This window comes from Nannobrachium achirus (assembly GCF_963921795.1).
Source record: "Nannobrachium achirus genome assembly, chromosome: 5".
Lineage (NCBI taxonomy): Eukaryota > Metazoa > Chordata > Actinopteri > Myctophiformes > Myctophidae > Nannobrachium > Nannobrachium achirus.
Genome location: NC_137814.1, coordinates 73,280,023 through 73,300,864, shown reverse-complemented (window position 1 = coordinate 73,300,864; position 20,842 = coordinate 73,280,023). Strand labels below are relative to the sequence as shown.

At 43.9% G+C, this 20,842-nt stretch overlaps 2 protein-coding genes across 2 annotated transcripts; both read right to left on the bottom strand.

The window, feature by feature from the left end:
• Positions 1-5,352: 5,352 nt before the first annotated feature.
• Positions 5,353-6,369, bottom strand: LOC308285298 (protein adenylyltransferase FICD-like; the record flags this gene model as incomplete). The annotated part of the gene is made up of 1 exon (XM_080726014.1): positions 5,353-6,369. The coding sequence occupies one exon, from the start codon at positions 6,367-6,369 to the stop codon at positions 5,353-5,355; it is 1,017 nt and encodes a 338-aa protein (XP_080582140.1).
• Positions 6,370-19,562: 13,193 nt separating this feature from the next.
• LOC308285297 (protein adenylyltransferase FICD-like) lies at positions 19,563-20,567 on the bottom strand (the record flags this gene model as incomplete). The annotated part of the gene is made up of 1 exon (XM_080726013.1): positions 19,563-20,567. The coding sequence occupies one exon, from the start codon at positions 20,565-20,567 to the stop codon at positions 19,563-19,565; it is 1,005 nt and encodes a 334-aa protein (XP_080582139.1).
• Positions 20,568-20,842: the final 275 nt, after the last annotated feature.

Sequence of the window (20,842 nt, the reverse complement as noted above, 5' to 3'; positions counted from 1 at the left end):
ATGCTTAACTACTGTGTTTACTAATGTTCAGTTAATGTATAAATAATGCCTTACTAATGATGAATTCATGATTAATAAACTATGAATTCATGATGAATTCATGATGAATTCATGATGAATTCATTAGTTATTAATGCTTAACTAATGCTTTATAGTGTATAGTTATTATAAAGTGCTACCAACAATAATAGTCAAGGGGCCAAAACTGAAAAGTGCTTCAGAAATGACTTTTGCGACTATGTTTGGGTAGAAGCTGACAACCTTTTTTTTCTGTTAGAAGGTACCCATAGAAGATGTTTTAAGGTGGTTGGCATTTTGAATTCATTTTCTGGTGACTTTTATAAGCCCTTCAATATTTGAATGCCCATTTCATGCTATGGTCAAATAATCCGATTAAACATCATGTTCATTTGATTAATTCTTTACTTTTAAATGTATTTCATTCCATGTTATATTAAAGGAAATAGATAAAAGAGCAATATGGAAAGTTATTTTGAATGGTATTGCAATAGATTTGTAAATATTATGGTAAAAGGCAACTTCTTTAATGGTGTTTTTGTCCATTTTGAGTATACAATAAATTACACAATTCAAAACACATCACACCAAAATGGATAACATAGCAGGTCAAATAATAACAGCAAGACTAAGAATAAGAACATTTTCAACATTGAAAATGTGTCATGCTAAATAGACAATATGACAATACAATTGAATATAACATGACAACACTCAATGCTGATGGCAAACCGTACCGTCCTGGGTATTATCTAATAATGGAAATATGTGTAATCAGTAAACAAGAAGCACTCTGGTATGGTAAAATAATTTGAATATAATAATAATAATACAATTATGTAATAACAGTAAAATGTGTGTAATAACATACAATTTTGGTGAACTTAACTCTTTGAGTTTCACTATGGCACTATTCAAGGTCTATTTCTATTTCTGCACTTCCATATGCTCCACTGCAGTAAATCCCTCTTTTACGACAAACAAGATGCCCTGTACTGGTTTCCACTTGCCTTGCATCCACAAACTGTAAGTTCCAAACATCTGGCCTGAAGAGGTTTTTAAGTTTAAAATTAAAGCTGGGGGACCAACCTGCCTTCTACCATGTGCCAGACACAATTGATTGGTGAGGGTAGCTTTGGATACCCTCGTTGATAGTGGGTCCTCATGATGTGCATGTGCAGAGTCAAGGCATCACTTGTTGGCGGCAATGTATCAATATTAGCTCTCAGTTTTCAAAACAGGCCACAGAAAATGGCATGAATTGATTTGCTGGTTGATTTTGAGTGTGCATACACACTGCCAATGAGAGTAGCTGTACTTGGTAGAAGTTGAGGGCTGGGACAATTTCCAGGCTCTCTTTTGTCCTATAGTGAACTGGCAGTGAGAACATTAAATGCTAACAGACCATATAGTATCTCACTTGACATTTTTATCTATCCACATTTCTTGTTTCAGTTGGTATGCAAACATAAGAATTAACACCAGCACATTGTGCCTCTGATAGTGAGTAACAGCTTCTTTATACTTAATATGAAGCCTGCAGTTGAGGAACATCAGTCACAGCTACTGATGACACCTTTTCAGGATCCTCAAACCCTCTACTAATACCAATTTCCTGACCATAATTGAGAACTATCTTCTCTAGCTCATTTGATAGGAAATGGGTCAGATTGGCTTTGTTTTCATCCATTTCAATTAAGCTAAACATTCCTGTCTGTCTTCACACACTTGGTTCTGAATTTTTCAAGCTTGGCATCTGCACTGTAGAGCCTTGAGGAAGCTTTTGGTTTTCTCTTGGAGAGGCTGTATTCTCTTGTAGAGGCTTTATTCTTTGTGACCAGTTGGTTCCCAACAAATTCAGTGATCATTTTCAGAGACACTAGATCATAAACATTCTCCTATTGGAAGATGTGAACTGTTCAACAAAGTTGCAAGGCATCAGTATGATCTCTTTTGAGTCAGTCCAAAAACTTATCTAGTATCCTCTGCCAAGGTTGCATATTCATTGTAGGTGATGGACCAGCGGTTTATAGCTGTCTCATGCCTGTGGTCATAAGCTGCAAACAAGGGCATCATGCTCTTGAAATAATAGCGACCGAAGGTCGCAGTATACCATGAGGAATGTCGCAGCTTGTCCATCCTTCTGTACTGGAAGTGATGTCACGTGACATCACCTCATCAAAGATCAAACCCTGGATATCCATACTGTGTATGTCAGTCAGTCAGTCAGTCAGTACACATTTTTAACAGTCTATGGGTTGGTTCCCTTGTCACTGTGACATCACAGGTGATATCACAGGTTACATCACCTATGTTAAAACTCCATATATGGGTATCCCTTTTATTCCCATATATGAAGATCCTTGATGTCATCGATATATATCACTGGCCAGATGGCAAAGGCATGGCCCATATCTTTGTGGCTGGTTCCGATAAGGATCTCCATGTATGGGCATAAAATATATTGTATGTATATGGATACATATTATTATTAATAAAGGATATACTAAAATAAAGAGCGTTCCAGAAACAAAATCCCTTGTATGCCCATATATGGAGATTTCTGATGTCATCAATCCCAGGCCCTAACTGGCCAAGAGCCTGCATTACTCTGATTTACACCCTACCTTCCCCGAAAATGTTAATATTAAGTCCATATATATATGGATATATTCATAAAGGATAAAATAAATAAAATGTCCATATACACTATGGGCATTACCAGATGATGTCCTGTTAGGGTACCTTATGCCCATATATGGGGATCACCAGGCATCAAACCCAGGCCCTAACTTGCCAAGGCCCTGCTTGGCTTTACTAATTAACATACGTTTTATGCCCATATATGGAGATCCCTGTCCCATTGTCTTCAATATTAAGGACATCTGGGAATGCCCATATTTGATAATGCCCATATATGGGCATGTTTTGACATAACATTGTTGACTATCATGCAGGGGTCTCCATACAGTATATGGGTAAATGGTCCGATATACATCACTGGCCAGATGGCCAAGAATTGGCGCAACCTCGCCCTAAAGGGCGAGGTCGCATGTCGCGCTGAAGCGTCTTACTAGTATTAATCATTACTCTTGTCAGCATCAACTAAGAGCTTTGCTACCTGCATTTTCATTGCATTACCACAAACTTACTCAACATTATTGCAGCAAATTTAAAATAACTTGTCAGTACTGATTTGTGAGATTACAACCAGGCTAGAATACATGACAAGGGTTTAAACATTAATACTTAATAGGTTGTGTGCTTTTACCCAGAGGTGTTATCTTAGGTCAAGTCAATATCAGATTTGGCGCCTTGACAACCAGTGACTGCACACACAGAATAAGCCATATCCTCCATCCCACCCCTCCAAAAAATATTCATCAACACTTTAGCCAGCATCAACTAATATTAGCTTTGCTACCTGTATTTTCATTACATTACCACATTAGCAGTACAATTACATTAGCAAATCTGCTCAACATTATAGCAGCAAAATCCGATTTTACCACTTTTAAGTATACAGTGATAAAATGACCTAAAAATCATTTTCAGAGATGCCAACCAGGCTAGAACCCATCACAGGGGGTTAAAGATTAGTTCTGAATAGGTTGGCAACTTCTACCCCGAGATACCCGCATATGTCTAAATATCAGCTTCGGCCCCCCGACTATAAGGGTATTACTAATAATAGTAACTTTAGTTGCGCAACAATCACATACAGAAGTTAACTTAGCGTCCTTAGTGTTTCCTTATCAATAGTGAGTGACAAAACAGCCAAAACAAGCCAGCTCTTGGAGGCTGGTGAAACGGGTGGAAAAAATAGCTAAGGCCGCCCCTGCACTGCTCATGCACGGAGATGTTGATTGATTGTAAACGGAGGCGAAGCGCTTTGCTTCCTGAGTCTCCGACGCAAAATTAACACAGTGACAGGGACAGTAGGACTACAGTAGGTGGGTAACACAGAATTAATAAGCTTCTTTCAAACTACAACAACAAGTAAGTTTACCAGCTCAGCAGCGTTTGTTCAGTTTGCTGCCTGTACCAGCGCGAGTGAGCGCAGAGCTGTGGTGAGCTCTGCCCAGTCTGATGTGCTCTGCATGCACATCAAAGAAATTACACATTTGAGAGAAATTAGTATTAATTTGGTGTCGGACCTTGTCGTCCTGCTTTAGGAGGACTGTGTACGTTTTGCCCCTTGCAAGGCTCCAATGAGTAAGAATTACCCTAATTAAAGTGAAACTCGATTTGACGATTTCTTATTTTTTAAATCGTCCAAAGGAAGAAATCCCTATTTCGATTAAAAATCGATTAATCGGAAAACCCTACTCATGTGGCGTACGTGATGTCAGAGCCTTTTATGAAGTGATGTCACAATGAGTCAGAGCTTGTGCCTTTTCCCTCCGGAACAGCCTGATGTCAACAATCAGCGCCGCATAAGGAGATTCCGAACGCTTTGCGCCGGTTTCGGAAAAGCGTGCGTCGGGTCGGGTCGAAGCCCGGCACTGCACTCCGCACACGCGCATGCCGAATCTGAAGCTGGTGGGACGAACGGTTCACGAGATACGCGGATTACATACACACAGACTCAAAGAGACTTCTCGCATTTATAGATAGATTAACGTAACATTTTGGTTAATGGTTTATGATGGAGTTGTCATTGCGTGTTGTCATGCTCTGCAAAGCATATTGGAAACTCAAAAAAGACAGATATAATGAACAACACATGCGACAGAAAATGATAGCATTAGCATTGGCTAGCCAAAGAAGAAGGAATAATGAAAACATGGATTTTTTTGTATTTACTAACTGTCCGCATGGTCTGGGAAAAGATAATTTTGTAACGAGAGGCACAGCGCCGCTGACAGCAACAGCAGCAGCTGCAACCATGGCGACGTTAGGTAAGAAAGACGTCTCATACAACTCTTAATAATAATAATGTTGGCATTCTTTCATTTCAGGGCCACAGGTTCGGGTATCGGACCTCTCGTTCTGCGTGGGTATCGGATCTAATTTATCTAATAATAGCACCGGGCCGTCAGACCGGGTCCGTCACGTTTCGGGGCTGCTCGGGTAATGGTTCTGAAATTCCAAATTATAGAGGGGCCATATGGGTCCGGCTCCATTTTCCCCGGGTCCCTTTGAGTTTGGGTAGTTAAAATTGGACCCGAGAAGACCTCTAATGGGAATGGAAATCAATAGTTATTTTTTTTTTTACAATCGATCCCACACAAGTCGGGCAACCACACTCGCAATTTCAGAAAGTTTCATCTTTTCTAGTTAATTTTCGTACTGGGGGGAGGGCATTGAATGCCAATTTCGCCTAGGGCGCCATTACGGCCGGCCAGGGCCGCTGCTGCCATTAGTAAACGTCAAGAATGTGTCCAGAGTGTCCTCTATGCATTTGGCTAAGAAACGAATGAAAGGTCGGACATCACAGTGATGTCCGACCTGGGCCGTGTCGAGAGCTCTGAAATACTCATAACTTTGTTCTACGCGAACAATACTAGGTGCAGGGTACCCAGCCTGCATGAGTATCAGGTTCATTAGTAGCCGTGATGTACGTCCGTTGCCATCTTCAAAGGGGTGAACATCGACCAGTTTGTAGTGGGCGAGTGCTGCGCGCTTCACAGGGTGCAGCTGACGGGCCTCCTCACTGTTGAGCCACTGGACCAGTTCTTGCATTAGTCGGGCAACATCCCGAGCGTGAGGTGGAACATGGCGTCCTACATACACCTGGACTTTACGCAGCCTCCCTGCCTTCCCGGGGTCTGCGTCGCCAAGCACTCTGCGGTGGATCTCCAGGATGTCTGTGAGCGAGATGTCGTCTTCAGCTCTAGGCAACAGGGTGCTTTTAATATATTTCAGGGCTGCGTCTATGCCAATGGGCTCGTGGAACTCCTTCAGGCGCTTACCAGGGATGGCACGGCGCATGGCCTCGTTGAACTCCTTCAGGCCCTTGCCAGCAATGTCATAGCGCCTAGCGGCATCAATGGTGGCGCAGATTTCTGGTAGAGTCAATATGTTACCTTCAATGGCCACTGTGTGGTATATATGGTGGTAGTGGGATTCCTCCATTGCCTGTCTGAGGGCAGACTTAAGCTTGGGAATGGACAAAAGCCTGTGCACTTTGCTGTCGATGATACCAAAGTGACGTTGGTCAATCTCCTCCTCCAGAAGGAGGGTGTGCTCTCTGCTCTCTGCCTTGTCATACAGGTGGTCTGCTTGAACACCATCCTTCTCCTCCTCCAGAATGGTCCGCTCTGCCAGGGCATCCACAAAGTGAGGATTCTTGTTGAGGGCAATCGTCAGCAGCTTGTGAGCATTTGCTCTCTTCCCTTGTCTTTTCATCTCCAATGCCTTTTGCACTACTATACTTTCCACAGTCTTAGAAGCAGAAGATGCAGAGAAGAGCTGGCAGCTTAACTGTGGCCCAGGTATACGCCAAAGCTGAGGACCTAGTGGCAAAGATCCCTGAAGAGAAACCAAAGGGAGAACACATCCCCCAAGGACACGGCAGTTGGTGTAACGCCAGATCAATGTAGCATTCATGACTGCATACAGGTCAAATACAGGTATATTAAATAGCCTGGCTTCTCTGTGAATCCAACGTCATGTTGATGACGTCATCAGTCTTGTCCCAAATATGGCTTGTGGGATGGCGGATCTGAGATGATGTCAGAAAGTGGTATTTTCACAATATTTATAGAACCAAGTAGGACATCAGACATTCACACATTCTCAGCTGCATGCTCTCTCACTCACACAGAGGCAGCGAGCTTGCCTGTGAAGCAGGGAGGGGCGACAGCTCAGCATCATTCATTACTCTTAAAAGTTGCTACTGTGCAAAGTTTTTTATGAGTACTTTGATGGCAATTTTCTGGTTGTTAATTTCAATAAATTAATTCATTAATTTTCAGGTTAATTAGAGTGGTTGCCTGACAGGGCAACACATAATAGTTCTAGGGAAACTTTATAGACTTCTAGGGTAACCTGTAACTTTTTTTATAGACTTTGTTTCCTGCTGCCATTGGAAATGGCAGGGTAACTCCTCAAAAATGACTTAACTTTAAACATCAATGACATAACTTTATGGATTACTGAGATAACCTTTCTGCTGCCATTGGAAATTGATTGAATCATTGGGAATGGAAATCAATAGTTATTTTTTTACAATCGATCCCACACGAGTCGGGCAACCACACTCGCAATTTCAGAAAATGTCATGTTTTCTGATTAATTTTCGTACTGGGGGAAGGGCATCGAATGCCAATTTCGCCTAGGGCGCCATTACGGCCGACCAGGGCCGCTGCTGCCATTAGTAAACATCAGGAATGTGTCCAGAGTGTCCTCTATGCATTTGGCTAAGAAACGAATGAAAGGTCGGACATCACAGTGATGTCCGACCTGGGCCGTGTCGAGAGCTCTGAAATACTCAGCACTTTGTTCTACGCGAACAATACTAGGTGCAGGGTACCCAGCCTGCATGAGTATCAGGTTCATTAGTAGGCGTGATGTACGTCCGTTGCCATCTTCAAAGGGGTGAACATCCACCAGTTTGTAGTGGGCGAGTGCTGCGTGCTTCACAGGGTGCAGCTGACGGGCCTCCTCACTGTTGAGCCACTGGACCAGTTCTTGCATTAGTCGGGCAACATCCCGAGCGTGAGGTGGAACATGGCGTCCTACATACACCTGGACTTTTTCGCAGCCTCCCTGCCTTCCCGGGGTCTGCGTCGCCAAGCACTCTGCAGTGGATCTCCAGGATGTCTGTGAGCGAGATGTCGTCTTCAGCTCTAGGCAACAGGGTGCTTTTAATATATTTCAGGGCTGCGTCTATGCCAATGGGCTCGTGGAACTCCTTCAGGCGCTATCCAGGGATGGCACGGCGCATGACCTTGTTGAACTCCTTCAGGCCCTTGCCAGCAACGTCATAGCGCCTAGCGGCATCAATGGTGGCGCGGATTTCTGGTCGAGTCAATATGTTACCTTCGATGGCCACTGTGTGGTATACCGGTATATGGTGGTAGTGGGATTCCTCCATTGCCTGTCTGAGGGCAGCTCGCCCTTTGGGAATGGACAAAAGCCTGTGCACTTTGCTGTCCATGATACCAAAGTGACGTTGGTCAATCTCCTCCTCCAGAGGAAGGGTGTGCTCTCTGCTCTCTGCCTTGGCATACAGGTTGTCTGCCTGAACCACATCCTTCTCCTCCAGAATGGTCCCATGCTCTGCCAGGGCATCCACAAAGTGAGGTTTCTTGTTGAGGGCAATCGTCAGCAGCTTGTGAGCATTCTCTCTCTTCCCTTCCCTTTTGTCAAAATGTGTAGGAGTAGTGTCCAAAAATGTGTTTGAAGAAATTGGCCTGTTGGTGGTGCTATATGGGACAGATCCATGTTGATGACATGAGTGTAGACATACTGTGTACCAATTTGCGTGATTTTCGGGCAAAATGTGTAGGAGCAGTGTCCACAAATGTGGTTTAAAAAATCGGCCTGATGGTGGCGCTATATGAGACAGATCCATGTTGATGATATGAGTGTAGACATACTGTGTACCGATTTGCTTAATTTTAGGGCAAAATCTGTAGGAGCAGTGTCCAAAAATGTGTTTTAAAAAATAGGCCTGAAGGTGGCGCTATATGGGACAGATCCATGTTGATGACATGAGTGTAGACATACTGTGTACCGATTTGCGTGATTTTAGGGTAAAAATTGTAGGAGCTGTGTCCAAAAATGTGTTTTGCAAGAATCGGCCTCATGGTGGCACTAGAAGAGGGTCATGTGTGAATTGATGGGCAGGCAAGGAGTATGTGTGCAAAATTTGGCATGGATCGGGGCAACGGTTGCGGAGATATGAGCAGGGCAAAAGTGTGACGTGTGACGTGTGACAGACAGACTGACGGAGGGACTGACGGTCGCAATAACGAATAACTGAGTAAGCAAGCGTGTTTGGGCTCTCACAGCACTTTGATCCAATTTTCTGGTTGTTAATTTCAATAAATAAATGACAACTTTATGGATTACTAGGATAACTTTTCTGCTGCCAGTGATTGAATCAATGGGAATTAGAGGTCTTCGGACCTGCCAGAGATCCGAAATTACTCGGGATCCGACCTGCCCCGAGCCAGGTAACGGGGCCATTTCCGAGCATTTACCACGGGGCGGGTGTCTATAGTGAAATCGCCAGTTCCTGTTACCCGAGTGGAGCAGAGTCAGCCGAGATTGAATGAAAGAGAACGCACCAACTGCACCAAAGAGATCACGCCAAAATATGTCACTAAACGATGCAGCGTGTAATCTGATGCATTGGTTGTGAAAAGTTGTTTAGTACTCACTCACAGTCACAACACTGTATGGGGCAGTTGGATTTGTTATTATTATCAACGATTGCTGATACTAGAAGCTCGGGCGGCCGAGCGTCTAGTCGGCAACCTGGCCAACTCGGGAACGATGTAAATAGGGAATGAATGTCCCGTCCTTTAATGCAAACCCCATTATACCTGTTGTCATAGGATCCGTTTTGACCATCTGTTTGCTTGACTGTGTCCATTTATGCCCATACATGGAGATATCTGTCAACGTCCATTTTATGCCCATATATGTGGAGATCTCTGTAGGACGCTTTTGACCCTGTTTGCCTGTGTCCATTTATGCCCATATATGGAGTTGGGTTCACCCCGCTATTACGAAATCCCGCTATTCCGACCATTGACTTCCATTCTTCGAAATAGCGGTGTCTCCAAATGTTATATAAGCCCCGCTTTTCCGAAATGAAAAAGCACCCGCTTTCCGAACATGGACTTCCATTATTCGAAATGGGGGTGTTTACTCTTCTTCTATAGCACCCCTCTATTCCGAATATAGCCTATATAAGACTATCTTTATATCTGACTTTAGCGCTCTCTCTCTCGCATGAGAGATCTCTCTTTCTCAAAGCGGCGGGTGAGCCAAACGTTTTTATTTATTTATTTATTTTCAATACTAGGCTACTCCACAACATCTCGGATCCAAATATTGTATTTTTACTCCACTACAATTAGACCTATATGAAAACATAGCTAGTTACTTTGCAGATGTAAATTATTATAGGCCTATTATAAAACATAAATGCATAGTGCATTTAGCCCCGTTTTAGACTATTTGAAAATAGCCAATCTACAAGCTCACAACGCGTCACGCTGCGCTGTGACACGTTGTGAGCCTATTTTGAAGCCATCACTTTCGTAGCCTACTTTTACCCAAATTTTGAATTCCGGACTTTAACTTGTAACACAGTATTTCAATAATGCAGTATGCTATTGATACTTTTACCTAAGTAAAAAATCGTAGTAGCATATAGAACGGAGAGACAGAGACTAGAAAGCGTTATGATCACATCAACTGCATCCCATCATCATCAAGCCTAATTTACCTCTGTCCCGCGATGATGTTGCGTGCAGAGAATAGCAGACCTCCAAGCTCAGAGTCACACCGGGCACATCCGCGACGCGATGTGAGTGTGTGACTGAAGCTTGTACAGCCAGCTGTTCTCAGCGCCGCGGCCGCCGTCGTCTATATAGGCCTAAAGCTGCGTGCAGCGTCCGTAGCCTACTTTATATTAGGTTATATCATTTGGAAATACCCAGCAGCATTTGGGAAGGCGCACAGCCTCCCCTAGCCTTCATTACGCGCCGCCTATCTCTCCATCCTCAAACACCAATCCCACTGTTTTAACTGCTGCCTTCTGACCTGACAGGCGTGTTAAAAGACCCAACAGGCTTAAACAACAGCTTGTTATATAGCTGCGCTCATCATGCACATTAGCTGTGAGACGGGACTTTTTTTTACTTCGTAGGCTATCTATACTTTTTTATAAATGTAACTTATTGTTTTGTCTTAACAATAAAGGTTTGCTCCAATTTCGTTGTTCTTGAACTTGTTTTATGCAACAATGACTACCGGTAATAAAGCTCATTCAGTCTTCATTCATAGCCTACTTTTCAAACCAAATTAGAACTTTCTTGCGATAAATTAAACAAAGCCCAGGCGTTAAGTGTTCTGTAACAGCTGAGATGGCATATTTATTTCAATGATGACAGTTTTAAATAACAATAATAATTAAATAACAATAATAAGTAAACGCACAAAAGTTTTGACAAGATGATACTACAGCAGTGGTTCTGCAACCTGAAGGTCGGGAATTTTGGGGGGTCCCCAGATGATTAACTTCATGTGCAACATTGTTTTCTCACTCACCAAACCAACATAAAGTCTAACTGTAAAGTGACAAATGTTGAAGGACTGTAATGCTCATATGACAAATTAAACATTGACCAAATGATAAAATATTAAATTAACCGAGGCGTGAGCATGGATCTGCTATTTTCACAAATTAAGGCCACATTCTCATAATATAATTCTGTTTAGTCTCACCTCGCTCCGCGCGTAACCTCGCATCACCAGGCTTTCTCCGTGCGTAAAACGTCTCCATTTGGCAGAGCGAGGGTGAGAGACCCACAAATCGGCCCATGGCTATTAGGCACAGCGTGGATACCCATTTGGCACTTTCCTTTTATCTGGCTGCTGGCTGTGAGCAACTTCTCACAAAATAAATGCGTGATCGAGGGAGCGGTGATCAGAAATGAAAGCATTCACTGAGAGGACGGCCATGGGCCGTAATGGTCAGAAATCTAATGGGAGCTGATGGTCGAAGGGGGATTTAACTTATTATATATAACTAGATTTAACCCGCACATGGCTTGGGGGGTCCCCAGATGATTAACTTAATGTGCAACATTGTTTTCTCACTCAACAGTAGACAAACCAAAATAAAGTTTAAGTGTATATAAATGCACATTTCTAATGAAAATAAAAGGACTTCAATGCTTCTAAAATGACAAATTAGACATTGGCCAAATGATCAAATATTAGAGACAGACATTATTAAATTGTGTCATATGCTGTGATCAGGGTGTCCTCGAAAAAAGAGAGCTTGCTCTCAATGGGCTCCCCTGAATAAATAAAGTATAAAGAAAGAAAAGAAAGAAATTAACTGGGGCAATGTATCTGCTATTTTCAAATAAAACAGTGTTAGGCCTATACAAAATGTATTGCCTCCATCGGGGTAGAGGGTCATGGCCTGAAAAGGTTGAGAACCACTGTACTAAAGTATAATGTCCCAGACTCCCATTTCAAAATGTCTAACATTTGAATTCAGCTGCTCCATGTTCCAATTCCAAACAAACTTAGATTCAATTAGAAATTAAAAAAAAAAGAAAAAGAATCGCAGAGGCCTACACAAAATTATGGACGCAGTATTGGACTGCCTCCCAGTATTGTTCCAGGGTCCTTTCTCCTCCTGTATACTGCCTCCGGATCCTCCGAAGCCTGTTTGAGAAAATCATTATGTCATTAATATTGGTAATTAATTAATATATAATATTAATAAGTGAAAACATTTTTGTTGAGCACAATAAGTTCAATAAGGTATAACTCCCCTGTGGATGCTCCTCAAATGACCAATACATCTATAGGCCAAAGCCTCCACCTGCTCCCTGGACCTATATAGGCCTACAGTCTTTTATTATTTCATTATTCTTTGTATAAAGAAACTCTCAAACCTCTCCTCCATGACCCGCCATTTTCTCCGCTGGGGCGGTGCTTGCTCCCCGCGGTCCGCATGGAGACAATTTGACTCCACTGTCCTCTGCTCATCCTTAAGTTTGTGGATGAAGACCCAGAGGGAGGGGCGGCGCCTCTCCACCCGCAGATTCCACCTGTGATGCCATGCTGAAATAATCATAGAATCATAAGCACACATAGCACATGGCCCATTGACATTTCATTCCACATTGCTCAGTGTTAGGTCCTATTGCAAACAGAACAGACAGTAATAAGAATAACAACAACATCGATAGTAATAATAATAAAGATCTAAGATACCTTCCACCCAATTGTTGCTCCTGCTGTCTGAGCGGCGGCCGAACACACACCACACATCGGGGGGGAACAATGCCTGTTCCCCCACATAGGTGTCTTCCAGGTACTGGATGAAGTCACCCAGTGGGGGATATTCGCGGAGAAGGCGGCGGGTCATTGGGCTTCTGATGAAGGCCCTGAAATTCACCCTCAGGAGGGCAACGGGGAGGTAGCCAGTGGCCATAACCTTCCTCACCCACTCCCGGAGGTTCTGGTCCTGCCTATATGGACCTGCAAACATTAAGTGAAGAAATAGTTAATTATATATATATATAGTTAACCTACTACTAAAATCATATTAATTTCATAAGCACTCAATGCTCGATACTAATATTTGTTTACAAAAGAACAAAAAGCTTCAAATCAAGAATGAATGAATAGTAATATTATTATAGAACTATGATACTACTACAATTACTACTACTACTAGGCCTACAAATGATAATAATAATAACAATAATAATATAATTATCATCATCAATGTTTATTTTATTTGTCAGTAATAATTATTGATTACTGGCTAAAATCCAATAAGTCTGATTTGCAAGCAGTATATTGTTATGAATCTTTCCTGCCAGCTCTTAACATTATTATCTATCTATTTGCATATAACCATACTACTAGACTTGACCTACAACACATCCATTGAATCATTTGTCCTTTATCCTGTCAAGAAATCACAGAGAATGTCTATTTGTTGGGTTGTGTTAATACACCATCACTAACCTGCAAGGCCAATGTCCTGCACTTTCCGCCAGAAGCTCTGGCACAGGTGGAAATAGCAGCCAGTGATCCTGGTTGCTGGCAGCTCCTGGCGGAAGGCGTTCATCAGGCCCATTTCATAGTCAGACACACACACACACACTTACGGTTGCCCTGTGAGGCGCGCGACCCTCCTCTTGACGTGCCAGAGGACGGCGCTGTACATCTCCGTCGTTTTGCCGCTCATCAAGACGAAGACAAATGGGACCACCCTTCCCAAGTAGCGGCCGTGTATGGCACACATTTGGTAGAATGGCCGAGGACATGTTTTAAATGTGCCGTCCATATATATCTGAAACAACACAATAATTTCTTTACTCAGAGGTGGAAAAAGTAGGCCTACTCACATTTTGTAGGCCTACTTAAATTAAAGTATCAATACTGCACTGTAGATGTAGCTACTCCGTTACAAGTAAAAGTCCAGAATTCAAAATGAACTTGAGTAAAAATATGAAAGTATTGGCTATATCTGCAAAGTACTAGTAACTAAAGTTTAGTAGCGGAGTAAAAGTACAATATTTGGATCCCAGATGTAGTGGAGGAGATGTAAAAGTATTGGAAGTTGAAAATACTCAAGTAAAGTACAATACTTCATAAAGTACACTTCTTAACTATATGTACTTATAGTTGCTTTAGTTTACACCACTGTTGTGTTCATACTGATATAAATTAGACAAAATAGTATCGTGGAAATACTCTGTAAATTATTCAATTTAACAGATCTAACCTGGTTACACTGGCTCAATTTCGTGTAGTTGGCCTCGGTCCCAAACGCCACGAACCCCTGCTGGACATGGTGTTTAGCCAGGAATTCGTGGCCTGACCATGTCAGGGCCCATTCGCCCTCCACCTGCACCTCCTGGACAGTAGCTGGAATGGGGGGCATGAGGCTTGCCCAGCGCCTCTCCAGCCGTGATTTTACAGAGTTCCAGGGCGGCATGAAACGCAGCTCAGCAGCAGCGGCTTGGGCCACAGCATCGTCATACACGCGCTTGACAGGGATGGTGGGGTCCGCTGCCACACGTTGAAGCATCCGCTCGATGAGAGCGGTGCAGCGGACCAGTTCGGCCTCTGGTGCGTGCCCATGGTCCCCCGGAGGAATCAACACCACTATCTCCGCTGGTGGGTCCGCGTGGACGTCCAGCCAGCGGGTATGGACAAACATGTTGCACCGAGTGCACCGCCAGTACGTCTTCTCCCCCACAATTTCTTTATTCCGTAGATAACGGTACTCATCAATGATGAGGGCTTTCCCTCCTCTAGCGTTCCCAACTTGCAAATAAGCCATATTTGTAGGCTACTATGTTTTATTTTAATTTAAATGTTGATTCAACTTACACAGACTTTCCGTCCTCGCCTCACTTGCCTCAAACAAATTTGATTGTTTGATTGACTCCTTTTATACTATTTTTTTCATTGGCCTCTCAATTAATTGATTGAGTTTGTTCCCGACCTATAGAGGTGTAGTTAATGATTGAGTACTTTGTTCCCTACCAATAGAGGTGTAGTTAATGATTGAGAGTACTTTGTTCCCGACCTGTTAGAGGTGTAGTTAATGATTGAGTACTTTGTTCCTGACCTATAGAGGTGAAGTTCATGATTGAGATAGGCTACTTTGAACGGGAGGCTCTTTGAACCCCCCCCCCCCCCCCCCCCCAGAGTACTGAGAGTAGTTAGGCTACAGGTGACACTATGAACATTGACGTAAACACAGCAATGCTTTGGTCAGTTATTTTAGGCTATAGGCTAGACTTGCATCTGAACTGTACTGTATAGCCTACTGTCCTGTGTCAACACGTTTATTTAAATGATGACAAACAACTCACAATATACAAACAGCAGATGCTTTACACACACACGCACGCACGCACGCACGCGCGCGCACGCACGCACACACACACACACACACACACACACACACACACACACACACACACACACACACACACACACACACACACACACACACACACACACACACGGAGCATCGGTGAAGTCTGTGCACCGCCGTGCGCTGCCGCGCTATGAGCTGAATCTGCAGATAGGCTTTTCACTCCCGGATACACAGACGAAAAAACATTAAACATACAGACCAGATGATTGTTCATTGTGGCTGTGATCAGTCAGTGTATCACATATTTCTGTCAAAACCTAATTAAGGTGCGCAACAGAGTAAGGCGCCTTTGATTGATCGCTGGATTGAAGAATTTATTTGAAGGTTGCATATGAAAAAGTAGGCCTACAGTTTCATGACAGCATAAATCAATGATACATGATCTACTAAAAGGTGATCCTAGCTTGTCTGGTTGTACGTGATTAGTGGAGCGCCCTCCTTGACGTTTAGGAAGTATAGTTATAGTAGGCCTAGTTGTCATAAAGTTCAGCGCATGCAGTTCCCTTTTTCAGCTGTGAGACTGTAGTCTATAGCAGATGTCATCTCTTGTCGAATCCCCACACCAAAAACTCCACTCAAACTTCCAGACACCGAAATCCTTTATCACCACAATTGCCTTAGATTTGATCCTTAATTGGTGGACCATATCCATTTGATGTCACAGCAGGAGCTAATGACCGGCGCAATTCACACATCTATTGTTTGTTTTTCCTTGAAAGCAAATAATGACCGCGCTAATTGATCCATTGGTAACTGGGAGCTATACCAGTGGTTCTCAACCTGTGGGTTGGGACCCAAATTATTCTGTCCCCAGATGATTAACTTAATATGCATGCACCATTTTCTCACTCGACAGTAAACAAACCAACAAAGTCTACGTCTATAGAGCAGTATCTGCACATTTCTAACAAAATTAAACATTGGCCAAATTGTCAAATATTAGAGGCCCATTTCTGTCTCATACGTAAGTGCAACCACTTGATGAGGGGCTGCCTGCGGTGCTGAACTGACTGACTTGACGTTTTGTGTGCAATGGGAAAATGATCAACAGACAGACAGACAGACAGACAGACAGACAGACAGACAGACAGACAGACAGACAGACAGATAAATGAATTAATAGGCCTACTGTAATTGCATTTCCATTTTTCAATTATAAACCGAATAGCGCAAGTAGGCCTATAGGGTCAACGAGTCAACCCAATTAGCGCAGCAGTCCCGCAGCTGGTCTGATTGGACTCTGACCAGCTCTGCGCTTCTCAAAGTTACATTAGATAATTTAAACCATTGTGGCATTACATTCTCAGCCAACTAACAATGATAGTCTATTCTGCATTCTGGTTGTCGTCACCCCAATTAAGGATGACTTCTTCATGGACCTTCAAAATGCATCACATCACAGCCGGCAGCGACAGTAGGTAAAGAGTTATTCACAATTCACATAGTAGTCTTTATTCAGTTTATTGGATGCCTTTTCAGACAGTAATGAATATGAATGCTGCGGGAGCAGCACAGCCAGCCTGCAGGTGCACTCACTGCGGGCGACCACCGAGATCGATTATCACATTCACAACCATTGATCAGGCATCACGCAATAGTTTGGCATGCATTCCTTGTTTATTTTTAGGCGGAGCAAATACCGGTAGGCCTACATATTAGTTATTAGGCTCTGAATCTATGATGATGATCGGCTTGGCTTTTTTTTCTTCTTCTTTTTTTTGTGCCCTTTGGCAATGTGTTCCCAGACGCACAGTGCGTCATGCATATTATACGTCCATATAATTAATAGGCCTATATGGCATTCATATTAGGCATATTCACTTTATTATAAGTCCATATAATTAATATAGGATATAATGCAGCAGCACTCTTTATGTGCAAAGCCCTAGTGTTGACGGGGGTTCCGGCCGTTCCGGCTCACTTTAAGCCCTGCTGGTGGAATAATCTGCTCAAATTCTGAATTTCGGAATGGTGAGGTCCCGACCGCAATTTCCGGAACCCCACCTTTCCGAAAATTAGAAATTCGAAAATGGGGGGTTTCGAAAAGGGGGGGTTTCGGAAAGGGGGGGTTTCGGAATGGAGAACCGTCCCCTATGGGGTTATCTGTTTGTCTGCGTCCATTTTATGCCCATATATGGAGATCTCTGTAGACAAAGTGCCGGTTCCGGAAAACCCTGATGTCAGACATCAGAATCCGAACCTGCCTGTGTCCATTTATGCCCATGTATGAGATATCCGTATCTGTCTGTCTGCGTTGGAGATCTCTTTATCTGTCTGGGCCTCCGACTGTGTTGCAGACACAGTGCCGGTTCCCCCTTTAATGCAAACCCCATTATACCTGTTGTCATAGGACCCATTTTGACCATCGGTTTGCCTGTGTCCATTTATGCCCATATATGAGATGTCTGTATCTGTCTGTCTGCGTCCATTTTATGCCCATATATGGAGATCTTTGACCATCTGTTTGCCTGTGTCCATTTATGCCCATATATGAGATATCTGTATCTGTCTGTCTGCGTCCATTTTATGCCCATATATGGAGATATTTGACCATCTGTTTGCCTGTGTCCATTTATGCCCATATATGGAGTTATCTGTATCTGTCTGTCTGCATCCATTTTATGCCAATATATGGAGATCTATGCAGACACAGTGCCGGTTCCGGAAAACCCTGATGTTAGACATCAGAATCCGAACCTTTGGTTCCGGTTCCAGAAAATCGTGCATTGGGTCGGGTTGAGGCCGGGCACTGCACTACCTGCTGCGGCAGGGAACACGCGTGCCGAATTTGAAATAGGGAATGAATGCCCCCCACCCTTTAATGCAAACCCCATTATACCTGTTGTCATGAGAGCCGTTTTGACCATATGTTTGCCTGTGTCCATTTAAGCCCATATATGAACATCAGAACACGTCATACTGATGACATTCAATACGTAACCATGACCTTTTTTGTTGACTCATGTGGCGTACGTGATGTCAGAGCCTTTTATGAAGTGATGTCACAATGAGTCAGCGCTTGTGCCTATTTCCTCCGGAACAGCCTGATGTCAACAATCAGCTCTGCATAAGGAGATTCCGAACGCTTTGTGCTGGTTTCGGAAAACCGTGCGTCGTGTCGGGTCGAGGCCCGGCACTCCGCGCCGCGGCGGGGAACGCGCGTGCTGAATCTGAAGCCGGTGGGACGAACGGTTGTCAAGATACGCGGATTACATACACAAAGACTCACAGAGACTTTAACGTAACATTTTGGTTAATGGTTTACAATGGAGTTGTCATTGCGTGTTGTCATGCAAAGCATATTGGAAACTCAAAGCAGACAGATATAATGAACAACACATGCGACAGAAAATGATAGCATTAGCATTGGCTAGCCAAAGAAGAAGGAATAAAGAAAACATGGATTTATTTGTATTTACTAACTGTCCGCATGGTCTGGGAAAAGATCATTTTGTGACAGCGCCGCTGACAGCAACAGCAGCAGCTGCAACCATGGCAACTTTAGGTAAGAAAGACGTCTCATACAACTCTTAATATAATAACGTTGGAATTCTTTCATTTCAGGGCCACAGGTTCGGGTGTCGGACCTCTCGTTCTGCGTGGGTATCGGATCTAATTGGCCTAATAATGGCACAGGGCCGTCAGACCGGGTCCGTCATGTTTCGGGGCTGCTCGGGTAACGGTTCTGAAATTCCAAATTATAGACGGGGCCATATGGGTCCGGCTCCATTTTCCCCGGGTCCCTTTGAGTTTGGGTAGTTAAAATTAGACCCGAGAAGACCTCTAATGGGAATGGGGATCAATCGTTTTTTTTACAATTGATCCCACAAGAGTCGGGCCACCACACTCGCAATTTCAGAAAATGTCATATTTTTTCTAGTTAATTTTCGTACTGGGGGGAGGGCATTGAATGCCAATTTCGCCTAGGGCGCCATTACGGCCGGCCAGGGCCGCTGCTGCCATTAGTAAACGTCAAGAATGTGTCCAGAGTGTCCTCTATGCATTTGGCTAAGAAACGAATGAAAGGTTGGACATCACCGTGATTGGCCGTGTCCAGAGCTCTGAAATACTCAGCACTTTGTTCTACGCGAACAATACTAGGTGCAGGGTACCCAGCCTGCATGAGTATCAGGTTCATTAGTAGCCGTGATGTACGTCCGTTGCCATCTTCAAAGGGGTGAACATCGACCAGTTTGTAGTGGGCGAGTGCTGCGCGCTTCACAGGGTGCAGCTGACGGGCCTCCTCACTGTTGAGCCACTGGACCAGTTCTTGCATGTGTCGGGCAACATCCCGAGCGTGAGGTGGAACATGGCGTCCTACATACACCTGGACTTTACGCAGCCTCCCTGCCTTCCCGGGGTCTGCGTCGCCAAGCACTCTGCGGTGGATCTCCAGGATGTCTGTGAGCGAGATGTCGTCTTCAGCTCTAGGCAACAGGGTGCTTTTAATATATTTCAGGGCTGCGTCTATGCCAATGGGCTCGTGGAACTCCTTCAGGCGCTTACCAGGGATGGCACGGCGCATGGCCTCGTTGAACTCCTTCAGGCCCTTGCCAGCAATGTCATAGCGCCTAGCGGCATCAATGGTGGCGCGGATTTCTGGTAGAGTCAATATGTTACCTTCAATGGCCACTGTGTGGTATATATGGTGGTAGTGGGATTCCTCCATTGCCTGTCTGAGGGCAGACTTAAGCTTGGGAATGGACAAAAGCCTGTGCACTTTGCTGTCGATGATACCAAAGTGACGTTGGTCAATCTCCTCCTCCAGAAGGAGGGTGTGCTCTCTGCTCTCTGCCTTGTCATACAGGTGGTCTGCTTGAACACCATCCTTCTCCTCCAGAATGGTCCGCTCTGCCAGGGCATCCACAAAGTGAGGATTCTTGTTGAGGGCAATCGTCAGCAGCTTGTGAGCATTTGCTCTCTTCCCTTGTCTTTTCATCTCCAATGCCTTTTGCACTACTATACTTTCCACAGTCTTAGAAGCAGAAGATGCAGCGAAGAGCTGGCAGCGTAACTGTGGCACAGGTATACGCCAAAGCTGAGGACCTAGTGGCAAAGATCCCCGAAGAGAAACCAAAGGGAGAACACATCCCCCAAGGACACGGCAGTTGGTGTAACGCCAGATCAATGTAGCATTCATGACTGCATACAGGTCAAATACAGGTATATTAAATAGCCTGGCTTCTCTGTGAATCCAACGTCATGTTGATGACG